This window comes from Vanacampus margaritifer, chromosome 4, assembly GCF_051991255.1.
Source record: "Vanacampus margaritifer isolate UIUO_Vmar chromosome 4, RoL_Vmar_1.0, whole genome shotgun sequence".
In the NCBI taxonomy this organism is placed as follows: domain Eukaryota; kingdom Metazoa; phylum Chordata; class Actinopteri; order Syngnathiformes; family Syngnathidae; genus Vanacampus; species Vanacampus margaritifer.
This window is the reverse complement of record NC_135435.1, coordinates 12,523,618-12,551,270: the sequence shown is the minus strand read 5'-3', so window position 1 is coordinate 12,551,270 and position 27,653 is coordinate 12,523,618. Positions and strand designations below refer to the sequence as shown.

Sequence of the window (27,653 nt, the reverse complement as noted above, 5' to 3'; positions counted from 1 at the left end):
TGCTCTGGGAGGCGGGCGTGCTAACCCAGTCAGTCACCGTGCCGTCCAGTTTTTTTTATAGTTAAAACAAAAAAGCTACGTTTTTTGTGTATTTACTAGAATGGACTCCTTCATTGGAGTACTAAGGGATTCGCCCATTAATAGATTACAAAATAAATAAATCAAGAATTTTTGTTGTTGTTATTTTGGTTTGTTTTCTTGGGGGTGTGAGCAGCCAACCCCCGTTTTTGAGGTGTTAATTTTTTTCCGCCCGGACCAGCCCATATCTTCCGCGAATAACGGCGGTCCACTGTACTGTGCTTCCAAAGGGCCGATCAAACTATCCCACTGAAGAAATGATGTCATCTATCCACTGAAATAAATGCAGGTAACATCAGTCCTCATCCTTGTGCGCGTCAAAACCCGGAAGTTACATTCATACCTTCTTGTTTTCGTTTTCACGTCTGATGTAGGTTATTATTAAAAATCAACCCGTAACAAAATGTGCATTTGGAGAGAGTGTAAAATGATTTTCCCCCTGTTGCTCACACACACATACTCTCTCTCTCTTGTGTGTTTTTGTTGCAGATCATGTGTGCGCGCGTGTGTCTGTGCGCGGGCGTGTGTCGTGGCGGTGACGACAGACATGCGCGGAGCTGCAGCGAACATGGCGGCCGCCTGCATCTGACAGAAAGTGAGGGTTTCACCATCAAAATAAGCGCCTTCAACGCTCGGTATGTCTTCCTTCTCCCCTTTCTTTCCCTACGCGGACTCCCGAGAACTTATTTCACGCCTCTTACCCCGTCATTTGAGCCAGAATCGCGTTGTTTGCCACCCTGGAGGATATGTGCTGGCAGTGTGTGTTTTTCCTCCACTGTACTGCATGATGTTGCTGGGATGAAGGCGACTTATTATTATTATATAGTTTTGTGATTTCCGTTGAAGTGCGGCGCTTTACTTATGTGTTCGCTGCATTCCCACGCGCTGTTTAGTAAACAAGTGCGTCCACCGAGTGTGATTGTATTCCAGCGTGATGTTTAATAATGCAACATTAGCAGCCGTTAGCCTTGAGAATAATGAGCGCAGTCCCGCCCACCAAATTGGAAAGAATGAAATGCGTCGTGCACTTTTTACGCTGCTTATCTATCTATCTATCTATCTATCTATCTATCTATCTATCTATCTATCTATCTATCTATCTATCTTCACTTTTAGTAATTTATTTATATATTTAGTCATTTATTTTTGAATTTTGGCAGTTTTGATCCTCCATATGCACTGACCAAGGCTGATTGGTTGGTCAATTTTGTGTGTGTTGCTTTTACATCGTCTGGGCTCATCAAACTCATTTGAATTAATTACAGAGAACTCCAAGACACTTGTGGAAACACAAATTATAAATTCCCTGCGGAACTTTTACAACCAAAAACTCCCTTTACCCAGAACTTAAAGATCCTGGGCTTGTTGGTGGAAAAGCAGCAGCCCTTATTAGCTTATTTTAAAATGGCAAACATCAACCTGGAAATTGTTTCAAATAATGCATAAGCACTGTGGACAGTCAAAAGAGGGACTGAATTGAATGTCAGGACTGGTACATTTTCAGGACTGCTCTTTTACTATAGTCATTTATTAATTGCCCTGCAGTTCTTCCATTTTTTTTGAGTTAACTGCGTGAAACAAAAGATGTTTCATCTGTGCCACAGTTTTAAATGTACAAAGTGTTGAGTGTAAGTCTTTAAAAAACAACAAAGAACAGGTATGACAAATGTTCTTATTAACATAACTAAATCCATAGTCAGATGCTCAGTGTGTACAGAAAAAAAAAACTACGGTGGCACAGTAGTTTCCACTCTATGAGAATTCACCATAAACAAACTATTTGTTCTTTTCTATGAAGTCCACTTAAGAATGGTTGCACAAAACTTGGACATTGAGTTAATATTGCACAGATCAGTGATTGTCAAAGTTTGGCATCTGATCAATGTTAGTTTGAAGAAGTTAATAATCATAGTGTAAAACTGAAACTCAACTGCAAACTAACGTATAACTGAGTTACCAAAGTAAATGTATCACTTTGATAATTTTGAGAATCTCATAAAAGCCATGTTTGGTCTAATTCCAATTTCCAAGTGTGTTGGAACTGGAATGTTGCATTTAAAAATTGGAATGAAACACTGGAAAAACGGGTTTGGGAGGGTCTACCACCAAATAGCACATTGTGCTGAAATGACCTAGACACAAGAAAATGCTGTTGAAAGGAATTTTGTCATAGGTGACAGAACAAGACGGTTGTTTTGTCTGCCCAGATTATTCAGAAGCTCTGAAATTGCATTGATGTACACATGATATCTCTCAATATTTTTTGTTTCTGGAATTTAAAAAATGTTTAAAGTTGCTCTATGTTACAATTTGCCCCAAAATATCTTTACAATAGCCTTTTTATTTGACCATTTATGACTGAAACATCTTCTAATTAGTAGATTGACAGTTTAGCTATTCACAATGGGTACTCCTGCAAGCCTCTGGCCAATAGTTTTTAGACTGGATTTGGGTTCGAATTTCCTGCCCTCTGTCTGCGGATGTGACGTCACGTGTACGTGAAGAGGGGTGTGTGTAGTTTCATTTTTCGGCCACAGGTGGCAGTAGCAATTAAAAATTCAATTTTCCGCATTCAGCAGGTTTAAATGAGCGGAAATGATCCATTCTTCCTGTTATTTCATTTTCCCTACTATTTCTTCTCACCACAGTTGTAAGTTCAGTCTTGGTTAGGCAATAGTGGTGTCGAATTCTACCTGTCTTCCAGACAGAATCCATATTTAAACGCAAAATCAACCTACGCAATTTGTCTCAGGTTTGATAAAATCACATTACATGTGCTTAGCTTCTCTCAGTGTTTTGTGTGTTTGGGTACAAACACGCAATTCATTTTGCAAGGCCCTATTTTTTGATGCACAAATTCTGTCACCATTTGAAAGAGTCACTCTTATAACATGCTTCTCATGCTAACAAAGCCTTTGAAAACTCCTGTCAATCAAAAATTACGACTGCTCATGAAACCACCAATTTCCCCCCTCTCATCTACTGCATGTAAGCATCATAACGCTAATCTCAGACCAGAGGCATCTTGAGTGGAAATGGAGGTTGTAAAAATGAAGTGCTTCCTGGTCTGCTGAGCTCTTAAGCATGACCCTCATGAGTGGTGCAGACTGAGGCGTGCAAAAACTGAAGTCGTCTGTCGCTGAGCGAGTGGCGGAGCAGGAATCCTTTTCATGTGGGCCTGCAGACGTCCCACATCCACACATCTTAATTGCTTTTTATGGCACCTCGGAATCTTTATGGCTCCTTCCTACTCCAAGGCTTTCTTCTGCAAGGACAGAAAAGCTTCACAGGGAGGAGCGGTTACACTACATTGCAGAGGTGGCAGTTGTGTGGTGACAATTATGGATTCTTTTTTAATCTTTCTGTTTTTTTGATGTCCTTTTGCCTTGGATTATTTCTCTTTTTCACAGTTGAATTTTTGTTACTGACATCTGAAAGTTGGACTATGGTCACCCTTTATCTGGATGATTATGCACGGTTTTCATCCTCAAAATATGTGGTAAGGAATTTTTATTGGTAGTGGTTAAAGATGATATATCATTTGCCGAATAGCATAATTGCCCCAGTCATTTTTGAATGTTTTCAGAGGGGGAGAAAACAAACAAACAAACAAACAAACAATGTGTTCAACAGACAGTCGAGTTTCCGCAATTTAATTTTAGCGGATAATCAGATTACTACTGTGACATGGATGACTGAGAATCTACTCACAAAGAAAAACACAATTTTTAGTCAGCATGTTGATATATTTTTGATGATTGCACCTTTTGGTGTAGAAAGCTCTATATATCGGTAAGTCCATCTAACATTACCATATAGTTAAAAATAACTTCAACATTTTTTTTCTTTAAATTGCGGGCTTGCTGCTTTTGCTTTACCTAAAAAAAAACTAAGAACCAATATTCAAATACTAAAAACCAAAACTGTTAGGTTTGAATGCTGCATTTAAAATGAGTTTTGGGCTTGTTGAAACACTTAAGTAATTAAAAACTAATGGACAAAAAAATAAAATATTTTTTATGTTAAAGAGTAATTTACAATAACCATTCCAAATGACCAAGTTTTTGTTTTATTATGATTTTATTGTGGTGTGTGCGTGTTAATAACTAGGTTATGTGGTTTGTGCTTTAAGGTAAGAGCTTGTTTGTCGCCCTCTGCTGCTGCGGGACAACATCTTGGTCACCATGGGCCGAACGCCACACAAAGGTTGGTCTTCTCTATTTTCTCATGTCACCAATATTTGTGACAGCTGAACATTTGACAGAGCAAATCATCACAGTCAAATTCTCAGTTGTAGCAGCTAGTAAAGTGCCTGGTGAGTGTACTGTTTCGAATGCAAATGACCATCATTTGATTCCAGATCAGAAAGAGGAGAAGAAAGAGAGGCCGAGCATCGGCGCAGGCTCTGCACTTGACAAATCTAATGGTGAGTGTGCCACTTCATTTTGTCATCCGTTACCGCATTCACTGTTAGAAATTGAGAAATGGTGGGAGTCCATTTCTGTCCCTCACCCATTTTAGAGATCTGGTTCCTTTCTGGGAAACCAAAACAGCCAAGCCATATGTAAAATGTATATCACTGGTGTTGGGCCGAAACCTCATAAGTCACAATTTAGCGAATGTCATGTTTTTTCAAAGTAGTAAAGGCAATTTATGCATCTAACGGCAAAGTGGTGTCTTTCCTTTCAACACTGTGTGTGATGTAATTTGTTACAGCCTTGTTTGATTCTTTTGCTAGAGCCGTTCAGTTGGGAAGACTACCTGAGAGAGACCTCATCAATTGCAGCATCACCTACTTGCTTCAAACAGGTAGCTGATCATTACTAACTATACACTGCAGTGTAATGAGCCCCTGTTTATCATTTGTAAGCATTGTTGAAGAAGTTTCCTCCCTCACTCTTTAAACACGTTTAAACTTATGAAAACACACTTTTTACAGTATTGCTTAATGACTGTTTTCATTTTTTCACAGTCAAGATATCATTTGGATAAAATGAAGGGAATTAAACATTGTGTTTTAAGCGAGCGGACATTTGTTAGCTTAATTCCATCATACAGTACAAACTGATATTGACAAGCTATCAGAAATTAGCGTAGTTGTTAGGCTCATTATTACACTGTAAAAACATTTTCAGCCATTATGTTATTGTAATTTAAGTGAATACATTTTCACACATCAATATATGTTTTCAAATGTTAACGTGTGTTCATATGTTCAAAGGTGAATAACTCTTTGAGGTGAGTTGTTCATACAAAAGAGTAAAATTTGAATATGTGAACTTTACGTAATGTGCTAAGTTTAAAAGTAGAAGATGGATCTTGTAGCCACAAAGTCATAATAAAGCGCCACACATATAGTGCCTGAAAGTTACATTTGTTACATACAGTATAGAATATTATATGACCTTTAGTGGAGTAAATCAATACTTTTATAAACAAACTCTAAACAAACAAACTCTATCATCCTAGAAGTAAAAAAAAAAAAAAAAGGCTATTGAGGAACCTTAATATGAACAAAGGTGGTGACACACCAGATCAATCTACGATGTGCCGCTAATTGCCAATGGAACAGTCACCTCTGTGGCCAAAACTCATACTGTTTAGTTGGAACAATATAAGTTATGGACAATTTATAACTTTATCCATTGGTGTTTGCGCATCATGGTGAATTTTCAACAAATACTTTTATGTTAACGGTCTATTTTGTATTTTATTTTTTTTTTACAGTGAAATCTTCAAACAATTTCTACATTTGCTCACATGGAGCAGTAACACATACAAACAGAGCATACAGCAAGATAATTATACTTTGTATAATTGAATACGAAAATGTTCAACCAAATCATAGACAGTAATTTCATATGATGATAATGTCTGGTACATTCATGTTAACATACATTATAAAGCAAAATGCTACTTTAACACTCACAGCAACAACACAGAAGAAAGACAAGTACTCTTAGGCCACGTTCAGATTTGCAGGTCAATCCTGACTTTTTTTGTTCATTGTGTCATGTACCTTATTAATTAAATCCAGCCCAGGTCTCTTTCATATGTATATATATTGGATATATCGCCGATGCGTCTATAGGTTGGACGCTCAATACGTGCTCATCTGACCTGCAGTTGTGCTCATGAGCATAACTGTAAGTAGCAGTGCCCCAAAATTTGAATCGTGTTTATATGTCCACGGTGTTCATAAGTATTAAAAGTCCACAATGTACTGTACCTGGGGAGTGAAGGATGATCTACAATATTGAAGTGTAATTGCTCATGTTAGCTCCAATAGAATGAACCAGATGACGGTAATGGACGATCCATTTTTGTACATGCCTTCAGTCCAGGATTCCCCCCTCCAATGACTTCAAGGCTGGCATGAAGCTTGAGGCCCGCGACCCGCGCAACTCCAACTCCGTGTGCATCGCCACGGTGATGGGCATGATGGGTACTCGGCTCCGCCTGCGTCTGGATGGGAGTGACAACACCAACGACTTCTGGAGATTGGTCGACTCGTCTGACATCCAACCGATTGGGACCTGTGAGAGGAACGGGGACATGCTGCAGCCTCCGCTGGGTGAGACTACACGTGCATGCTCTTTCATGCGTTCACACACATTTACCAGCTTGATTGAACCAGCAGCATATTGTCATGATGAAGTGTAAGAAATAATAACATGGTAACTAGTAATTGGACTGAATCCACATTGCGCCGTGCTACCCTAATCCACCAATCACCATCTTTGGTTATGATGCCGCCTCTCAGATTTGACTCCCTACACACATTGCAGACTATAAAAGTAATGATTCCATTTAGCTCCCATCTCTTTTAGAGGCCTATTTAATTGGATACATTCATAGAGCAAATCCATTGTTACTGTTATTACTATCACCGGTGTTTTCCTGCCAAGTCAAATTCTCTGTTACACTTGATTTACTATGTACAGTACACGATAATTGTTCATTTTCCCAAGAGAATTTAGCCAATTTTACTCTTCCAACATTGGTCTGTTTGGAGAAGGCTCTTTTCTGTGCCAGCATGACTTTGTCCCAGTGCATAACGCAAGGTCCGCAAAGCTTGAATGGGTTTGGTGTTAAATAATTTGAGGGCCCTTTCTACAACGGCAAATACGATATCTTTTGGATGAACTAAAAGAAAAGTGGAAGCTCCCATCTTCTGATAGAAAGATGATGGAAAGATTTCTAAGGAGATAGAGAGACTGATAGATATTATTCATCCACAAGGGAAATTCACTATAACTACATTCTGCAGGTATTATGACTTGTGTTCTATTACTTAGTAGTATTACTTAGTTCTAGGCATGGGCTGATATTAAATTCTGACGGTGTAATAACCGTCTCGTTTGCTCAACTCTGCAAGTATCCTGCTTGGACGTGTTGGAGTAAATCACACAAAGTTATGTTACTTTCAGTATTAATTATTACATGACACATTGATTACACACATTATATTTGGCTAAGATTGTTTTATTTACACTTTGTTTAGATCAAGCATTTTTTACAGGGACATTTACACAAATCAAGTTTATTTTAGAACTGTCAAACGATTACATTTTTTAATCAGATTAATCACATCTTAGAATTTTGATTAATCACGATTAATCACTTAAATAAAAAGGCTTTTTTAGTCAAAAAAAATTCCCGCCAAATTTGAAGCGCAACGGTTATGTGTTAATTCTTTTGACATTTAATGTTATGAGGATGTTTTCAACATTTTTTGATCCACTGCACGCGCCATCCTCTTCTTTTTCTAATCAGGTAATTACTTGGATAATTTAAAATTGAAAAAAAAAATGACCCCAATATTTTGACATGAACAAATATTCTAAATGTAATACGCACACATTTATTAAATGATTTACTTTAATGCATGTAATTATGTTTATTGCTCAAACACAACCTGTGCTACCTTAAATGTAGCCATCCGCTGTCACGCTAAAGGATCATCTTCATCTATGGTTAAAATTAATAAAGTAAGTATTAGCAGTTATTGAAACCTTGACATTTTTAAAACCACGGTAAACTGTCAATCACCGGTAATCAGCCCTTGTCATTGAATTCTAGTAATTCATGTGTAGTACGATACTAGAGTAAAAACTCAGTCCATCAAGCATTGGTTACCATAATGGCAGTCTTCTCACAGCCAAGGCTACTTTTCACCTTGTTGCAAATCAACATATTTGTATCCATCCATTTGATCACAATGCTTGGTCTCATTAGCATCATAAAATACTAAAATGTAATTAAATATTTGTGTTCAGGTTTTAGAATGAACGCCTCCTCGTGGCCTATGTTCCTCCTCCGAACGCTGAGCGGAGCAGAGATGGCGCCAGCCTCTGCTTTTAAGAAGGTTTGTTCTTGAAGTATGAAGCTATCCCATAATTTAGCTGTGCATATTTTTGCATACTGAGCCTGATATACTTTAAAAAAATATGTATATATATTGTCAATATTGTTCAACTTGAAAAACCTTGTGTCTAGGAACCTGCTAATCCAATTAAAAACTACTTCAAGCCTGGTATGAAGCTGGAAGCCGTGGACAGGAAGAACCCTTACCTAATTTGTCCGGCCACCGTAGGTGAGGTCAAAGGTCAGGAGATCTTTGTCATGTTTGATGGCTGGCGAGGTGCCTTCGACTACTGGTGCCCTTTCGACTCCAGAGACATCTTCCCTGTCGGCTGGTGTGTGCTGACGAAACACAGTTTACAGCCGCCTGGAAACTTCTGTGAGTGTAGCTTTCATTTTAATTTGACATACATTTTGTTTTGACATTTAGGTAGGTGAGTGTTCCATCATTAACACAGACATTGTTTTTTTGAACATGGTATTGTAAGATTCTGAGCAAACCTACCAAATGATTCAACAGTTGAACCCCTTCTTATCTTGTTTGGGATTTATGTTTCATATCACCCCATGATAGGTACAGTACTGTAAAAGTGTCACATAAGAGTAAAAGTAATTGAATATTGCATATTTAAACCCAATTTCATCTAAATAAAATCCGCTAGCACCATAGATGGACTAACAGAGATTAGTACAGCTGTAAATGCGAGTAAGCCCTGCATGCAGAGCGCAGTTTGAGGCATGCCTCAACGTCAGATGGACCTAAACGTTTGACTCCGCCCACACAGATTTTTGACCTTGAAGCGCCTTCTTTTTTTCTTTGTTGTTAAACCTAACCATAACCCTACTAAATAGCGATTGCAGTATGTTTTGAACGCTTTATTGAACAACGAAAATTAAAAACTGACCAAAACCCAAATACTAACCTCTACCGTCCAGGGATCTGCTGGGGACATAGTAGTACTGCATTTCTGCCTCTTCCTCAAACCGTTTAGTTAGCTCCGCCCCGCCTGACTGAGGCTTGAGTGTTTGTAATTTTCGATGCTCCGTAATGTGTTACAAAAAAAAAACTTTACGTCATAATATGGCGTTTCATTAAATCTGCAAATTTTGTTGGAAAATAATCAGTTTAAACCATTTAGAAAAATCCGTGTGGGCGGAGTCAAACATTTAAGTTCACCCGACGTGGAGGCATGCCTCGAACTGCACTCTGCATCCAGGGCTACTTCGTAAATGCTACCGTTTGCTTGCACTGTATATTTTGTGTGATTTTTTTTTTTTTTCATGACATCTCAGCTGATAACGATGTAACATAAAACAGAACATCTTAATTCAACCCAATTGCATGTTTGCTGGGCAATGTTGAATTTCATTAACGTTTCAAACGGTTATCAGTTTGCAACATTAATCCTGTTATTGGGCAACTTTTGGTCTGATAAATTAGCCACTACAAATGCTAAGCTTACTTTACTTACTTTACTTTGGTTTTTGTCCATACCAGAGTGCCAAACTACAATTGTGAGCAGGGCCTAAAGTAAAAATGGTGCCTGGTGCTTTTGTCATGCAAGGTGTTGTGACATTACCACATTTTACCGCTAGAGTGCAGTGCAAGCAAAATCTTCAATCTGAAGGTGGCACATCTTAATTTAACAATGTATGGGGAGTCAGATTACAATCTTTTTTTTCCTTCTTTTTTTTTTGCTTTCAAAGCACCATAATGAATCATGATACCAGATCCATTAGGATTTTTGGGCTCTCTAATGTCACATATCAGACCAGACAGAGCAGTCTTGTTGGAGTCACTTGAAACCAGAATGGCTCTAAAAGTCCCCAAAACACCAGAGCCCATCAGTCTGTGCTTGAGGTCACTTTTCACTTTTCAGACTTTGATATTTATCAGTGCACTCATATATCCCTTAACCCGTATACCTGTAACGTGGGTCTATTCTATTAGTTCAGTATTGTGGATGTTTAACCGCTTAGGGCCATTACATGTATAAGTGTAAGAAAAAAAAAAGAACCTCGAAGCCAATGGTGGATAGGTTGGTAAAGTTCATTCTTGTATTTCTTTTGTCGAAGCAAAGAGCTGCTCGCAACTAAACTCCACACACAAAAAAAAAGATAACTGTTCCAAGCTAAGCTTGTGTAAGAAAAACAATCATGAGTTATAACCCAATAACAACATAGCCTAGAGTGTAGGTAACTCCCGGACAGCCCTGTGTTTGGGAGTACTGATATTAGCATGTCCTTGTGCGGCAATCTGGCTGTTCAGACACAACTCACCCAGAAGAAGTTATCTTGGCACCCAAGGAATTATAAACACTAAGTCAACACACATTACAAAAGCATGAGGCTTACACAGTGTTATAGTGGAAAAGCATGTGAAAACTTGCACTTGTACATAAACATCAGTCCCAGTGCACAAAGCAAGGTCCGCAAGATGGATAAATGGATTGATAGATATTTCTATTCACCCTCAAGGGAAATTAATTATTAGTAGTCTCCACAAGGAAAACAACAAAGCAGACATGCTGAATTACTACACTAACAATATAAAGGATATGAAACTTGTTCAATGTACTATATTATTAGCTTCCTTAGCATTCCTAGGTTACATTTGTAAGATGAGAAGAAAGAATGATCAAAAATGATCACTATGGCTTTGTCATACAGGTACAAAATATTGGGGAAATAATATAAATAATTAATTTATTAAAATAAATAATTTATAATAAATAATATAAAAATATATAATAAAATCATTTGAAAAAAATAATAATAAATAAATTATTTTCAAATGTATTCAATAACTAACTCTTTGACTGCCAGACGTTTTCAGAAAAGGGATGCCGTGGGTGCCAGCCGATTTAAGCATTTTGACTGATCTTTCAAGGTCCACAGAAAATTATGTGTTTGGACTATGGAAACACACATACTACCAAATGAAAGATTGGACTCTCATCTTCCATCAGAGAAAAAAGTTTGTTTCTACCTTATTCCGTTTTTCAGTAATCAACAATAGAAAATGGTTAGTTTCACCTCTGTTTTGAAACAAACGTCTTTTAACGTCTTTGGCACTCCATAGGATTTTACTAAACGTTATTTAACGTTTTTGGCAGTCAAAGAGTTAATTCCCTGTATTGCACATTTGCATGTTCCATGTAAAAATAGCTTTAAATATGTAATAATTGTATTGCTCCCATATAATATTTGTAAATTGTTGTTGCTCTTTATTGCTTTGTTGCGAGTGTGTCCGTGATTTTGTTTATGATAGCAGACAAAGGAACATCTCATATGAATGGTCAGGATGGACATATAAGCTTGAACGTTGGCTCAAGTGAGGCAGTCAGTTGTGCAGAGTGGCTTGGTGTGAACTGTGGCCAATAGCTGCTCTTGAATGAATGTACATCGTGTTACTACTTGGGAACAAGCCACTGAAGAGCATCGATTCTAGTTTCTTCAAAATAGCCACCCTTTGCTCTTACTACTGTTACACACTCTTGGCATTCTCACCTCTGGGAACTCCTTCAATACTGTTGGAAAACCATTTCAGGTGACTTACTCTTGAAGCTCATCGGGGAAATGCCAAGAGTGTGCAAAAAAAATCATCAAGCCAAAGAGTGACTATTTTGAAGATACTAAAATATAAAACAAGTTTTCAATTATTTCACCTTTTTTTTAAGTACATAACTCCACATGTGTTCATTCATAGTTTTGATGGCTTCAGTAAGAATCTACAACAGTGGTGTCAAAGTCCGGTCCTCGAGGGCCTGTGTCCTGCATGTTTTAGAGGTTTCCCACGTTCTACACAGCTGGCTCATATTTAAGCTCATCAGCATGCTCTACAGGAGCCTGATAATTATCCTGATCATTGAATTAGGTGTGTTGGAGTAGAGAAACCTCGAAAACATGCAGGACTCAGGACCGCAAGGACCGGATCTTGACACATGTGATCTACAGTGTAAATAGTCATGAAAATAAAGAAAATGCATTGCATGGGAAGGTGTGTCCAAACTTTTGGCCTGTAATGAAATCGAGATACATATCGACTCGTCTATTATTGGACAGATATTTCTTTGAAGGAAATGCAACTTTAACAGTACAGACAAGATCATTCATATGTATGTGAATTGTGAAATGACGATAAACTCATTGCATCGTAATCTCTCGTACTGAGCCGTACCATATTGAATCGAATCGAAGTACTATTGAAGCGATCTAAATCCAACAGTTCACTTTTGCTATTCGCGGGCGGCTGGCCCGGTCCCCACGAACAATTGGGATCCACTGTATTGCATTTCAGTGCAAAAAAAGGGGAAACAAAAATCACATAACTGATAAAATAAGATTTTCCTATTTATGTTCTGAATTGTTCATCGTTTTCAAGGCTATCCTCTTGAGATGGATCTTCTCATTTTCGAGAGGGTCCTTCCAGTTGTTTCTGAGTCTTTTGGGTTGGCCCTCTACACACAACAGTCTGCAGTACGCATGCATGTGCAGGAGCTGGTGGTGAACTTAATGTTCTGAAATTTTGATAGCAAAGCTAAGCTACTCATTTTAATCAGCAAGCATATAATTATATAGTAGTTATGCTCTGCAGACACGAGTATGTCACCATGTAATTTGCACTAATGAGCTGATCTGCCGATATTTAGACATGAGCCATTTGTGGCAATCACTTTGACCTGACTTTTGCCCTGTCTTTCAGAATTATTATTATTTTTTTTTAGATTTTACCGTAATATTTTGAAAGCAGGCACCGTATATCTCCGATCTGTACTCCATAATTTATGATATTTTGTACTGGCAAGAGTTTTGTTAGATCGTACAAAAATGATAAAGATAATGACAATCTCACAATTTTACGACAAGCCTATCCCCACCTTCATGGGCTGAGCTATTTACGCCATAGCAATTGTGTCATAATTCTGTAAATATGAATCATGGGCTTCATGTTGAATGTGTGTGTTTATTTGAAGAGGGTTTTTTTCAATGGAGGTGACTTTATCTGCAACATTCATATCAAAAAATATGTCAGGGAATGCACTATATATGGTTCCATACTAGACTCCATGGCCAACAGATTACCGATACATTAATCCTTGAGGAACCTTAACCTGCTTGATGTGACGTCCTCAGTCCTCACATCCTCAAATGTACATGAGATCACCAGGCTGCTCCATGTGGGGGATTTACCACAGATTTGTGCTGTGTGTGTGTGTGTGTGTGTGTGTGTGTGTGTGTGTGTGTGTGAGAGGGGGGGTGTAGGTAGGTGTGTGTGTGTGTGTGTGAGTGTGAGACTGACGTGTGCAAAAAGGGGATAATGTGCACAGTTAGACAGGTGCCATGCTTGTATGCAAATATGTGAACACATTGGAGGCTTGGATGAACAGTTAATGAGGTGTTAATCAGCTTTACGTGCTCTCTATCTACATTTAAAATAGCTTAATTATTAATATTCTCTTCTATCTCTTTGTTCTCTGCTGCACGTTTGCCTCACAAGTTACAACCTTGGATGTGATCCCACTTTGCTTTTTGAATTGGGTCAGAATACAGAGTTGCTAAATTATTCATGAAGAGAAACATTTTCCATATTTTGTAGGTACAATAATAAAAAATAGTTTGTCACATCCAGCTGGTTTGCGACCTTGTATTCAAACTTTGAAAACTGGCCACAAAAAAAAAAAAATCAGATTTTTTTTATTTATTTTATTTTTATTTTTTTAGTAGTTGTAGTTCATTGTGTATGCACATGACTCCGACAGATAACATCTTCTGCTATAACAGACATTTGTGGTATGCTCTAATATGAGTTACTTTTCATTTGGTCATGATACAATTATTTGTTCATGAAATTTGAACTCTTCAACATTATTTATGTGTTAACTTAGTAATCACATTAGTTAGATGTGATGATATTCTCAGTGATAGTTTTTAAAAGCAAAGGCAGTCCAATGTTTGTGAATGTGACTGATTTTGAGTTGACTAAAACTGCCATTTTATATGGGATGGTTCAATATACATTGAAAATTTATGTTGTTGTTTTGTACTTAAAAACACGGAAAACCCATGAGCTCCGGGGGGCTCCACCCCCCTTGTCCCCCCACCAGGGCACTGCCCTGGACCTAGCTGGGTGCCAGCGGCCCCCAGACCCCCGGCTAAATTTTCAGATAATTTCACTTTGGTCAAATCACATCCCTGGGACAGTTGTGATCATAACATAAGTTTACATACCCTAGTGGTATGTAAACAATTTAGGAGTTTTCTGAGAACTGCAATTGTGCTCGTAGTTTATTATTATTATTATTATTTTAATAGAAAACATGGTCCAGGAAAACTGAAATTGTTCAAAACCAGTTCAAAATTATATATATTTTAAATAGTGATGTTAAAGCATCAACTCATTGATTAATCACAAAAAATTATTGCATTAATTATGTATTAACGCAGATCAATCACACAATTAATTTTGACTGCAGATGATCTTTTAGCTTGACAGCGGATGGTTACGTCAAAGGTAGCGCAGGTTGTGTTTGAGCAAAAACCATAACTGCATTTAAAGCATTTAATAAATGTTTGCATATGACATTCTGAATATTTGTTCTAGTCAAAATACTGGGATTTTTTCTTCTTCATATATGATTATAAAAAGATGAGGCTTGCATTGGATCAAAAAATGTGGAAGACATCCTCATAACATTAAATGTCGAAAGAATTAACACATATTAGGTGCTCTTCAAATTTGGTGGGCAAAGTTTTTTGATAAAAAGTATTTTTAATTAAGTGATTAATCAAATTCTAAGATATGATTAATCTGATTAAAAAATGTAATCGCTTAACAGCTCTAATTTTGAATGAAACCTCCCTGCAGTGTCTTATGATTAAATAAGATCGTTCACTCAGACCTTTGTTTGCAGGATATTGTTGAATGTTTTTTTTTGTTCCATATTGGAGCAGTTGGTGCACGGACACAAAACGCAGAACACTGAAATACAAACTTATTTTAAAATTAATTAAGTTTACACTTTAACTGCTTCACTTCCTTCATACAAAGACATGATTGTTAATTGGAATTTCATGGTTATCTGGCAACAGCATTACATAATCAAGTAAAATCAAATAGAGTTGTGATATATCACCCTTTTAGGGGGTTTGTCCGAAAAAAGTCAACTTGCCCTCATAAAAATAAACCAGAAGAAGAAAAAAAAAACAGAGTGCTGGACGCTCAAGACGGTGTTGGTCATTAGAGCCAGATGAAGATATCAGAGACTAATGTTAGCCTTCCTGCAGCTGCTAAGCTCCTCATTGTTCTGCAGAATGGCTGATATCTGACCATGCCACTATTTCCTGACGTTTGGCCGGGCCATCCTTCATGTGAAAATGTCTGAAAAGGCTCGGGTTACAGCAAAAGGGACCCCCGCCTGGGCCGTCAGCATGTGTGCGTGTGCGTGTGTGTGTGTGTTGAGTGAAAGCATGCTTCTGTGCACAGCAGATTCTACTATGAGTTTTAGTCACGATGCTTCTCATCCAGTTTAACCTTTTACCCACCCTCCCAAGCTGACACCCCGCCCCTCTAGCCTTCTCCCAGCCCTGTTCGCTCCCATGAGCCCCGGCGTTAGCCCCTTTTCCCCTGACACTGCCCCCCCCCCCCCCTTGTCCTGAGACTCGCCGAGAGGCAGGTGACTGATGCAGACTGTCGATATGGCCTACAGATAACACGAATAAAGGATTCAACCCCCCTAATGCCATTCACCACACCCACCCACTCCTCTTGCTCCTAACCCCTCCCTCCCCCCTATGCAACCCCCCCTGCTTCTCATTCATTGGGAGGGAAGCTTCACAGCAGCTTCAGCCAGCGCCAGTAGAGTGGGCTTTGTTGTAGACTCAAAACAGACCCGAGTAGTGTCAAGCCAGCGAGATTACCGTATGCAGTGAAGTGCAGAGGATGAGAGCAGAGTCGAAAGTTTGGACTGGAACCGGGTGAGAGAGGAAATCTGTAAACGGAGCGTTGTTTCAAAGAAAGGAACAGGAAGCGACTGTCAGTCATTAGTACCACGGCTGCTACTATCACTATTCGGGAAGCCGCAGCACTGAGTTTCTGCTTTTTGGAAGGCATTTCCTGGTGAGCATGTTGTTTGCAGAATCAATAGCAAAAACTTTGTAATGCTTGTATCTGTGTTACTTTTTTTGTTCTTTCTTTGCTGTGTTCGTGGGAACCAATGCTGACTAATTGCTTCTTTGTAGTGGCAAGATATTTATTCAGCATATACGGTACATACTTTAAGACTAGCCACACTCATGAATATATCAGTGAGTGCTGCATGGCTTTAGAAAAGGCAAAATTGGTCTATAATCCTCATCATCACATTCAGGAAGTTTTTCTTTTGTGTAAATTTGAGCGTTTTGTGGCTTTGTTTGTTTCAAATACAACTTGTAAGCATCCAGACTTGTGATAGGAGTGATTTGCCTTCACTCAACTGCAAATGTCTGTAGTTTGAGTTTGTATTGGCTGCACATTTGGAGCCCCATTTGTTTTTGATCATGTGTGTGCGGGTAGCGCATCAGGAAGCAGTTAACGCAAGATTGAGCCTCGCTATACTCACATTTTTAGGCACTCTCATTACCACTGGTGAGTGTTTTTAGACATGCGTGTCAGTCGGGCCAGACGCATCTATATTTGGTTTTGTTTTTTTAAGTTCTCTTTTGCGTGTGTGTTTGTGTTGTGTGTATTTGTATGTGGTTGAATCATCTGATGATGTGAGGAAGCTCAGTTTGTAAAAGGGGTGGGGGGGATAGTGTAATTAGATGAGGAGGAACTCTTTAGGGCCCCTCCCCCACCCTACAGACAGCAGACACACACTCTGCGACCTCATTCTGATGTACGCACACACACACACACACACACACACACACACACTTGTCTATGTATCATCGAGGGGACATTTCATTGACTGGATGCATTTCCTAGCCCCTTCCCCTAACCCAAACCATCCAAAATGATTGCCTACCCCCATTCCCCACCCCACCCTAACCTCAACCATAACCCAATTCAAACCTAAATTCTAAAACCAAGTTTTGGCCCTCAAAAAGAGGTCTGAACTTGTGGGGACCACCAAAATGTCCCCACAATTTCAAATTGGTCCCCACAATGGAAGTTAAACCTGGAAAAACACGCTTGTATGGGCCCCACAATGTAGCAAAACCGCACACACACACACACACACACACACACACACACAAACTCTCACGTGTTTCCTCAGGCTGTGTTACACAGGTCAGCGGGTCGAGTTTGAATTATATAGTCATGATCGGGGCCATATGTGTCCATTATGTTGAACGGGATGTGTGATGCTTGCACAATTTGTTGTTGAATATTTCTTCTCCGGATTATGTTAAGTATGACTGGATGGTTTTGGAAAATAATCTTAAATGGTTTTTTTTCCCCACTCAATATTGCATTTGCTATTTAATATGCATTTTTTTAAATGTTCTTTTCCCAATAAACAGTATTAGATTTATTACACATGAACATTTTGATCTTATATGTTGGGTTTACATGAAAATAAGTGCAAATCAGACATGAATGAATTTGTATATATCATACACAAGCTACAGTCACAACTGGCACCCAAACACGCAAGCTGGCTAACAAGTAGCCATTTAACAGCCAACCGCTAACTTGAGCTCACAAAACCAACTCTACACTCTCATTCGTTCACTTCCCCAACATTCACCAGGCCTAGACTCACTTTTTAAAGCTAAATACACTCAAAGTCAAAGACATTTATAGGGTGAAACATGAGGATGGCAGACAGCAATAATATTACCTGCCTCTTACATTCACATTTTGGTTTTACATACAGTCATTTCTTAACTACAAGGCGCACCTGACTATAAGCCCCACTAGCTAAATTTGGGGAATACTCAAGTTTGTTACACATATAAGCCGCACCCAACTGTAAGCCGCAGGTGTTTTAATGTTACCGCACCGGGCTCCCGCTACTTTCTTTTCCATAATTCATTGCAAATTGTCTCCCTCTTTTTCTGTCTACTGTATTTGGGCTCACTTGGTTTGTTTTGCTCTGCCTGCTGATCTTGCACTTCCTTTATAGTGTGCCCCCTTGTGATCTGATGGATAAGCCGCACCTTTGTATTAGCCACAGGGTCGAATGCAAGTCAAAAAAGTAGCGGCTTATAGTCCAGAAATTACTGTAATGCCGAATCAATGCAAGAGCCAGTAAAATATTCAATTCTAAATGATAGCTGCAATCACATACCATATCCAAATTTTGCAGTTAAAAATGGATAGGGTTATCATAACATGTTCAAATGCATAAAGATCAGAATAGGCTCCTGGTTTCCTATTGGGAATGTTTTTTTCCCTCCTTGAATTTGTGTCTGCTGTGAGTAAGCACACACCACCTTGCTTTTTCCTCTGCTTGCACATGTGACCGCTCCTGGTGAGCAATTGAGCTGTCCGTCTCACAACCGGAACAAAACACTGCATGATTCCACACCCATTTCTTCTGCTTTCTCAATTAAGCAGCTTTTAGTCCCTTCATAACACCTCTCCGGGAGGTTTAAATGAAAGCCTTGACCCCTCGAGAGCCTTCACATTCACTGACAGGACCGTGCACGTCTCAATGTGCTTGCATTGAAATATGTAGTTAATAATAATAATAATAATGCATCAGATTTATATAGCGATTTTCTTTCTAGACACTCAAAGACGCTTTACAATTGAATGGATAAATTATTCATGCACTCACACATTCACACTGTGGTGGCAGTAAGCTACTTAAGTAGCCACAGCTGCCCTGGGGCAGGCTGACTGAAGCGTTGCTGCCAGTGTGCGCCTACGGCCCCTCTGACCTCCAGCAAACATTTGCACCTTCCATACACCAGTGTGAGTAGCACAAGAGGCAATGTGTGTGAAGTGCCTTGCCCAAGGACACATGATGGGAGAGCGGGGATCGGAACAGCTGACCTTCTGGTTACTGAACCGTCTCTACACCCTGAGCCGCGGCCGCCACGTTATCACTCTCATTTACCATTTTCTTTCTTTTTCACTCCACTTCTAGTGAGATGCTTGTGTTATTATATGAGAAGAATGATTGTTTTTTACTGGGAAATAATCTGACTCATCATTCAGCATGTATATTCGCTCAATAGTATTTCAAGAGTTAAGTAAGTAATCGTACAAAACATTATATCATTATATTACCTACTATACTTGAGCTGAACTGATTTCTAGTCATTTTCCATAAAAAATGTGCTAAAAACAACATATTTTACCCTAATGTCAATTCATATTTTAATTAAGCCCTAAAATACATCCGTTTTCATACTAATTACAGTGTTTTTCCTTTAATATATCCCACTAAATTCTTGTGAGACTAAGCTCCAACAGTCCCCAGTTATATATGTAACCTGCCAAGGGACCCTGGAAATCAAACCTTCAAATCTAAATGAGAAGAAAACCTTTTAATGGATGAATTAAAGAGTGCTGACTTACTGTCTATACTGCTGGAAATACTCATTGGATTCACTGTATTTTTGGATTGTGCTGTATTGCTGTATTCCGTTGCTCTTTTCTTTCAGTTCATGGAAATATATCGCAGAAAATGGGAAAATGGTAGTTCTTACCACCAATATTTACTGAGATTTAGTTATCTTAACTACAAACATGCAATTTTTATAATTTCTGTAGAAAGCTTTCATACAGTATTTCCATTTCCCATTTGTCAAGTAGGATAATAATAGCATACCGATAATCTGTTTTTCTTCCTTTTTCAGTCACCCTTCCAGGTGCTCTCCTCGCCCCCGTTTCATCTTCCTCAGCCTCCCTCACAACACGCCGCTCCACTTCCAACTCTTCCTCGTCCACGATGCAGACTTCATACCGCCTGCCCAACCCTTTGCCACCCCTGCCTGTTCGCAAGGGTGTCCGAGGTCGTCGTCCCAAGTCGCAGACTATTGCTTTGTTGAAGGCCGCCGCTGAGGCTGCAGCAGCTGCAGCGGTCAATGGAGCGTCACAGAGCCCTGTCAGGACCACTCAACTGGCCCCCAGACCACACAGGAAGAGAGGGCCCAAGGCTGGGAGCAAGGTGAGATGATGCTACCATGTTTTGTTGGGATAATTATGGAAAGATGGTTTTAAAAATGTAATTTTTTATAGAGGATGCATTCCAGACACACTCGTGACTCAAATGCACAACACCAGTGACGGATTAGGGATTTGTTACAAAGCCACCTGCAATGGGTGGAATTCTGTGATGTAGAGAGAGAGATTTAAAAATAAAATAAAAAAAGTTTTACCCTCCCACATGCCTTTAATGAAGGACCAAAACTGCCAAAATTAAAAATAAATGCATAAAAGTGAAAATAAAAACGGATATAAAAAATATCATTCAAAAATTAAACAAAAAAAAGTCAAATTAAATAAGCAACTATTAAGTATAAATAAGTACAAAATAAAAAGAAGATTCCAAAAATAAAAATATAAATATATGAATAGAATGTCAATCAAATAAAAACGCTCTGCTCTCACATTCATTTATTTCATGCTGCAGATGCCCTGTCAGCATGAAATGTTATTCAAATGAGGGGGCGGTCCTAAGCGTGTCTTGGGTTGGACTCCGCCGTTGCAAACTGCCTTTCAATGGTCGAGTGAGCGGGTCGGCTTGCATGGAGAGCTCTGGGAATGGATGACTATTTTGTTCACTGCCACAACGACTTGAGTTGCTCGACAAGTCGGTGCTGTCGGCATGTTGCAGAACAACGTGGTAGTTCACTGAATCCGCGCAACTGCCTGTGCACTATAAAAAGCTGAGAAAATGAGAGTTCGTTGTAAAGAATGAACAGATCAGAGATGGATGTTGTAAGGTGATTAAGTGATGAAGGTGTTTACATTTATAAGTTGAGAAGAATACATTAGACAAGCTGTGGTATGTGCACTTTGTGATTGTCAGACCATTAAAGTACACTGAGTAAATCACTGCATAACAACTTAGAATCAGTTCAGGGGGTTTCTTTTTTTCTTCTTCTTTTTTAGAGGAAGCCTCGAGTGGGGCAGTCACTGGGCTCATCATCAATTCCAGCATCTCCTCCAGAGACCAGATTGAGCACCAGCCATGTCTCAGTAGACAACCATCATAACAACAACTCAAACGTTGTCTGCACAGGTAAGTGTAATCGCCCATACAAGCAAGATGAGCAGAAATGTGCTTGAAAATAGATTGAAAAACATACATTTGTTTCTTTTTTTCCCCGGTTGCGTCCATCCAGTGTGCGTTTATGTAAACAAACATGGCGACTATGGCCCCCATCTTGACCGAAAACTGGTGCAGCAGCTCCCAGACCACTTTGGGCCAGCTCCGGTCAACGCAGTGCTACAGCAGGCCGTCCAGGCCTGTGTGGACTGTACGTACCAGCCCTCAGTGCTGCTGTCCTTCCTGCAGAGCCAGTCCCACACAGGAGGAGAGGTCATCCGAGGTCTGTAGTCTTAAATGCACACGCAAGAAATCAACTCTTTGGAATGAACACGGTCAATTGCGGATGGGTTGCAGCAGCTGTGTTGCCTCGAGCCAGAGTTATGATTTGGAATTGCTCATATTTGTAAGGGTGTTTGTTTGTTCTTCTTGAGGGGCTTAACTCCGTTGATCTTGGTAATCTGATGCCAGCACTGCTCTGTGATCATCATGGTAATTGAGTTGGGTTGTCTAGTTTAAAGGGAAAGTCCAGTCAAACATTTTGTATGTGCCCCACTAGTTTAAACGCATTATTCTGATTAATATTGCCTTTGTGGAATTTGAATTAAGCAGAAAAGTTCACCTGTTTTTATCCAGCTTGCCGACTGAAAATGACATCACAGCACCTAAGGGCTTTAGTCTCTTTACATTATGCAGATGGTCATATTGTATATTGTTGTGTCTGTTGGATGTACAATATATTCTAGGCCTATTTCTGTTTTGTTTTTTCTTGATCTTAACTAATTCACTCCCAGCCATTTTCACTGAAGCAACCACCTTCGCTCCCGGCTGTTTTACTGGATTCTGACCGATTTTGCAAGGCCCACAGAATATTGTGTTCTAGTGGTATAAAAACATGAAACCTACCAAAAGAAAGATTAGAGTCTCTTCTTTCATCAGGAAAAAAAAGTATATTTGTATCTGTTTCCATTTTTGCAGCATTTAGCATTAGAATATAGCTAAGTTTCATCAATATTCACATTCCTGGTGAAAACACTGACAAAAAGAGCTTGTTGTAAAATGGCCCTGGCTGATCTCTTCTACTCTGCTGTCACCTGCTGGCGTTATTTTTTATTTTTTATTTAAAACCTATCATTGCCTTGAGCCACCTCTTCATGTCAATAAGCTGCATCAAAGCCTTCTGTATGCTCTTGCATAAAAAAAAAAACAGCATAAAAAACGTTTTGGAAGTGAAGGACAAATTATTAAAAAACAAAAAAACGTTTTTGCACGTTTTTGGGATTGAATGAGTTGAATGAATAAGAAGGTCACATAATCCTACAACCACAAATACAAACAAATGCACCAATAATTACAAATAACATTTTTTTTCCACATTTGTCAACAGTTTGGCCTTGGAGGAGGTTGCCAATCATTACACATTCCCTTCTCCATATAGGCAATCAGCCAGATCAAATTGAAAGTCATTTAGAAATAAATGTTTCTGACTGTGTGTGTGCATTTTGGGCATAAATTGCAGAGATACAGGAGGAAAATAAAAGATAATGCCCGTGGCCACGTCTGATGTGAGCGCTGGGACTGTAATCAGAAGTGACATGTGCATCTAACCTGTTTTTGGATGCTGGGATTGAGTCTCCCTTGAGGGGGTTGAATTGGCAAAGGCGTGGGCCAATGGGGAGGGGCTGGGGGACATTAATTTGTGTGTTTGTGCAAGCTTGGCTTGGGTGGGAGGGTGTTGTGCGCAGATTGAGGGTTGTGGGTTTGTGCTGATAAAAGGAGGGCGCTTAACCCCAAACCATCTGCTGTTTTCCTTTAACTGTGAATGCATTCAGCCTGTGTGTGAGCAGGTGTGAGCCTACGCAGCGCACAGAATAATACAGTATGCGTTTATGTTGTGTCTTACAGTGCGCTCCGAGCATGGTATCCGTTATGTCAAGCTCCCCTCTGTCTCCAGTGCGTCCACTGTGCTGAGGTTCTTGGAGAACATGTGTCAACATCTGGAGAGTGTCAGCCTGTTCAGCTCGCAGCCTTTCAGCCCCTTCAGCAAAAACACACGCTTCTTTGACAGGACAAAGTCAGGTTTGTGCATGCCTATAAAGATAAATACATAACCCCCACCCACCCCTCCCCATCCCATATAAACATCTTTATAAAAATAAAAGTTAAACACACAAAAAAAAACAATAGAATAGCTTTGACCAGCTTCGCAATTTTCCAAGGGCCTCCTCATAATCATAATTCCAGCTAAATCATATCTATAATATGTATTCCCTAAATGACGTAGGAAAGATAAACTTCCCTATTTTAACCAAAAAAGTCATAATGTGGCAATAACAAAATATTTTTTTATATTTATACATAATCGTATCAGATTATCATATTTTTCCAAGATGAATTATAATATTTTGCCATTCATGCTTGGAAAGACACATTTTAAAATCTGATATAAGTACCCTAGTGGCAAGTGGGCTCCCTCTAGTGGTGCGTAAAAGAATCACTGAATTTAATATTCAAACATTTTTAATCAAATACAGTATGTAAAGTTCGGGTGGGAACCTCCACTTTTTTTTTTTTTTAACATTTATTGAGCTGCAACTTTTTATGGATTGGATGTGCAAAAAAAAAACATTCCTGTAACAATTTGCCATTTGCTCTAAAATCAACACACACAAAAAAAACTTTTGGGATGACATGTCATAAAAGAGTTTTTAATTAGCCCTAATTTAAGATAATGGATTGATTATTAGTTTTTTTTTCCACACCCTGGTCCCCATATATAGATGAAAAAAAATATGAAATTCAAATATATGCAAAAGAGTTCAGTACTTTTTAAAATGATACAGCATAATTTCTTGCAAATTACTTTCAGTTGTCCTTTTGGTCTATTGTGTTTTATTGAAAAGCATTTTACCACTTTTATTTACTCCGCTGTGAAATTATGTTAGTCATTGTACATAAAGTTTTAGTACGGACAATTTTTCTCTCTGGGGAGAGCCAAGCCAGTCCAGAACGTGTGCCACACTGTGACAGGGTTAGACATCTGTCAGTCATACAACAAATACCTCAATACATCTTTAAATCTCCATTATGACAGTTCTATTGTGAGTGTGTCAGTGTGTGAATTTAATGTAGGGGATACGGTACAGACCCAACCGCGATCAGTAAAATCCATGATACAGTGACTATTAAAAAACAAAAACAAAATTTGGAAATAGTTTTACTTCGCAGACATCCTTTAAACACTTCTTCACAATATATTTATATTCTGAATTTATATTTATATTTTGTTGTACAGATAAGTAAGCATTTAACTTGGTCATTTGCTCACTTGCCCGAGTCTCTAACAGACAGTAAGTCAATTCATTTGAGGAAAGCCCAGCTCAAGTAGTGTTGATTTCACCTTTCAGAACCACTGCCTCACACGGAAAACAGCACATCTAACAACGATTCCTCAAAGGATTCTGTACCCAACGCGCGACCCCCTCACATAGCGGCAGACTATCGGGCGACGAAGAGGGAACGGCAGTATTACGCCACACACTCACACACGCCTCCACCTCTACGAAGAGTCAGCTCTAACCCAAGTGAACTCGGACAAGTGCCCACACACAGACGCGTGGAAGGTAGGATCACATACATTATATACTGTGTATGTATATAGCTCAAAATGTTAGATGAAAACCCCCCATCTCATTCTCATTTAGAATGCAGGAAAAAAAAAAGTATTTACCCTCAAGCTTCCAAAGCCTAGCTTCTGCTTTTTTTGCTGACCCTTTTCAGGCAATGGGCTCTTCATATTCAACTGTACAATACTTGTAGGAAATCCGTTTTAGTCAGTATTAGGCTAGAATATATATTCTCCAATTTAAATTCCCTATTAAATAATTAATACGAAAGAGCCAAACTTCAGTTTTGTAAACTCATGGTTTGTTTTTCTTAATTTCCCAAAAGTGTCCTGGCAAATTTCCAAATTCCCAGAATGTTGCAAGCCTACGTATTGTAAGCCTGATGCTTGTCATTCTTTCCTTCAGCAGCTAGTTCAACAACAGGCCCAGACCACGCGACACAAGACAAGGAAAGTTCAGGGAACGATGCGTCTTCCTGGTCAGTTGATGACGTGATCCGATTTGTCCAGGAGGCTGACCCGCACACTCTTGGTCCACATGTAGAGTTGTTTAGGAAACATGTGAGTACATCAGTTTCAACAACTCTGTCCTGTTTACACTATTTATAAATAGCTCCGACACATGGACTTCTTTTTTGGCCCTCTAACACTTAAAGCAGCAAAGATATAAATTATCAACAGAATTTTTTTTAATTATTTTACAATACTTTGACCATTAGTATTTGTTTAACTTTGAGGGAAAAAAAACATGCACAAAAAATAAGAAAAAAACAGACAGCTTTCGTTTCAAAACGTCATCTTTGATAGAGTTGCATTTGGAATATACAGTATTATACAGAGAGAGAGCGTTGCACTGAAACGGGCACCACTAATGCACACTAAGCATGAATACAAACCTTATCAACATACCACTTTAAAAGTGGTTGTACTACCAAACATTTTCAACAGTAGTTATTTGACCACTGGATATTTGTTTTATGTTATTTGTATTAATAATTTTTTACATTTGATTGTGCCTATATTAATTATTTATACAGTATTATAAATAGATAGATCACAGAAAAATGGCAATTCCATTCTTCAGTGTAATTATGATCATTAATAGATAATTATATATTATCTATTAATATTTATTCATTATCCAAAATATAGTGTTGGGATATAAATTGATGTCAATATCGCACACCTCTAATTGCAGCTAAATATGGTGTTGGTCAGATCAAATTTTTCCCGTTATAGCTTCTCGGCGCCTCAAACTTTATATAAAACCCTGCAAGTACAAGTATGGCCGCATTGGCCCCCACTCCCCTTTGCTGAAATCCACCTAGACTGGATTGTTTCGCCAGCAGCATCTTTTCAGTCATCATTGTTTGAATCCTGGGATGAAGTGTTTGTCATCTGTCTTCCTGCCAACATGCGTGTTGCTGTGCCTGCAGGAGATTGATGGCAAGGCCTTGATGCTGCTGCGCAGTGACGTCATTATGAAGTACATGGGACTGAAGCTTGGCCCCGCGCTCAAACTCTGTCATCACATCGAGAAGCTGAAACAGACCAAACAATAAAAGGACCGATGCGTTCTCCTCTCACTGGTAGACACAAAACACAAGTATGTGTTCTTGGACAGGGACGCAGCATTGACGGAAGCCATCCATAACAGCCGTCCTTGCGCTGTTTTATGTACTGTACATATTAAATGTACATGGGGGGGTTAAGCAGCCTGCAGGCTATTGTCAATCAACAATTTACACATTCTTGATGTTTTTAATCCAGACTTTCAAGATGATGAATTTGATATTTAGAATTTAGAAATGAACTGCTAATGCAGGGGTGTCCAAATTGTAGCCTGGAGGCAGAGGTGGGTAGAGTAGCCGAAAATGTTACTCAAGTAAGAGTAGCGTTACTTCAAAATAATATTACTCGAGTAAAAGTAAAAAGTAGTCGAAAAAAAATAATTTAAGTACAAGTAAAAAAGTATTGAAAATGAAAATAATACTCAAGTACTGAGTACCGTATTTTCACGACTATAAGGCACACTTAACTGTAAATGTTGTGCGACTTTGGTAAGTAGTTCGCTTGACTGTCTGTGTGGGAGCACGACCACTGATCTGTATATATTACTGGATAGCCGATAGGCCAAGACTTTTGAAGCCGAAAGGCCGCTATATTACTCCTTCCAAGTTTCTCGGCGTATGATCCTATACATTTACAATATCAAAATTGGAAAACATTTGAGACAGTACTAGAAACAGAATGATTTATGATTTCTTAAATTTGTTAAACATAAACAAGAGGACTTCAGACATTTTACAACTTGCCTTAAATACATGTAAAAAAATATTTGCTTAATGATATTTACAAGAGGAAACTTGTGTGTGTGT

At 38.9% G+C, this 27,653-nt stretch overlaps 2 protein-coding genes across 4 annotated transcripts in view; one reads left to right on the top strand and one right to left on the bottom strand.

Annotated features, from left to right (window-relative positions):
- Positions 1–895, bottom strand: part of cdkl5 (cyclin dependent kinase like 5) — a 53,787-nt gene extending 52,892 nt beyond the window's left edge. Inside the window, exon 1 of the mRNA XM_077563141.1 lies at positions 780–895. The gene's annotated coding sequence lies outside the window, so the exon portion shown is untranslated. The remainder of the gene's footprint in view (positions 1–779) is intronic.
- scml2 (Scm polycomb group protein like 2) lies at positions 593–27,653 on the top strand. 3 transcript variants are annotated; one of them, XM_077563145.1, is made up of 14 exons: positions 593–713; positions 4,211–4,284; positions 4,439–4,504; positions 4,817–4,887; positions 6,418–6,652; positions 8,358–8,446; positions 8,578–8,821; positions 20,236–20,546; positions 21,494–21,623; positions 21,727–21,933; positions 23,556–23,729; positions 25,058–25,273; positions 25,685–25,836; positions 26,712–27,653. In XM_077563145.1, exons 2-14 carry the CDS (start codon positions 4,263–4,265, stop codon positions 26,835–26,837), a joined length of 2,043 nt encoding a protein of 680 aa, XP_077419271.1. In that variant the 5' UTR covers positions 593–713; positions 4,211–4,262; the 3' UTR covers positions 26,838–27,653. The 3 variants fall into 3 exon arrangements, with proteins under 3 accessions (XP_077419271.1, XP_077419270.1, XP_077419272.1); XM_077563144.1 differs by having other exon boundaries at positions 25,682–25,836; XM_077563146.1 differs by lacking the exon at positions 25,058–25,273.

Coding starts and splice junctions, on each gene's coding strand:
- scml2 (XM_077563144.1), top strand. CDS start 4,263: ATGGGCCGAACGCCACACAAAG. Junction 4,888..6,417: donor CACCTACTTGCTTCAAACAG/GTAGCTGATCAT, acceptor ACATGCCTTCAG/TCCAGGATTCCCCCCTCCAA. Junction 25,274..25,681: donor CACACACAGACGCGTGGAAG/GTAGGATCACAT, acceptor TCTTTCCTTCAG/CAGCTAGTTCAACAACAGGC.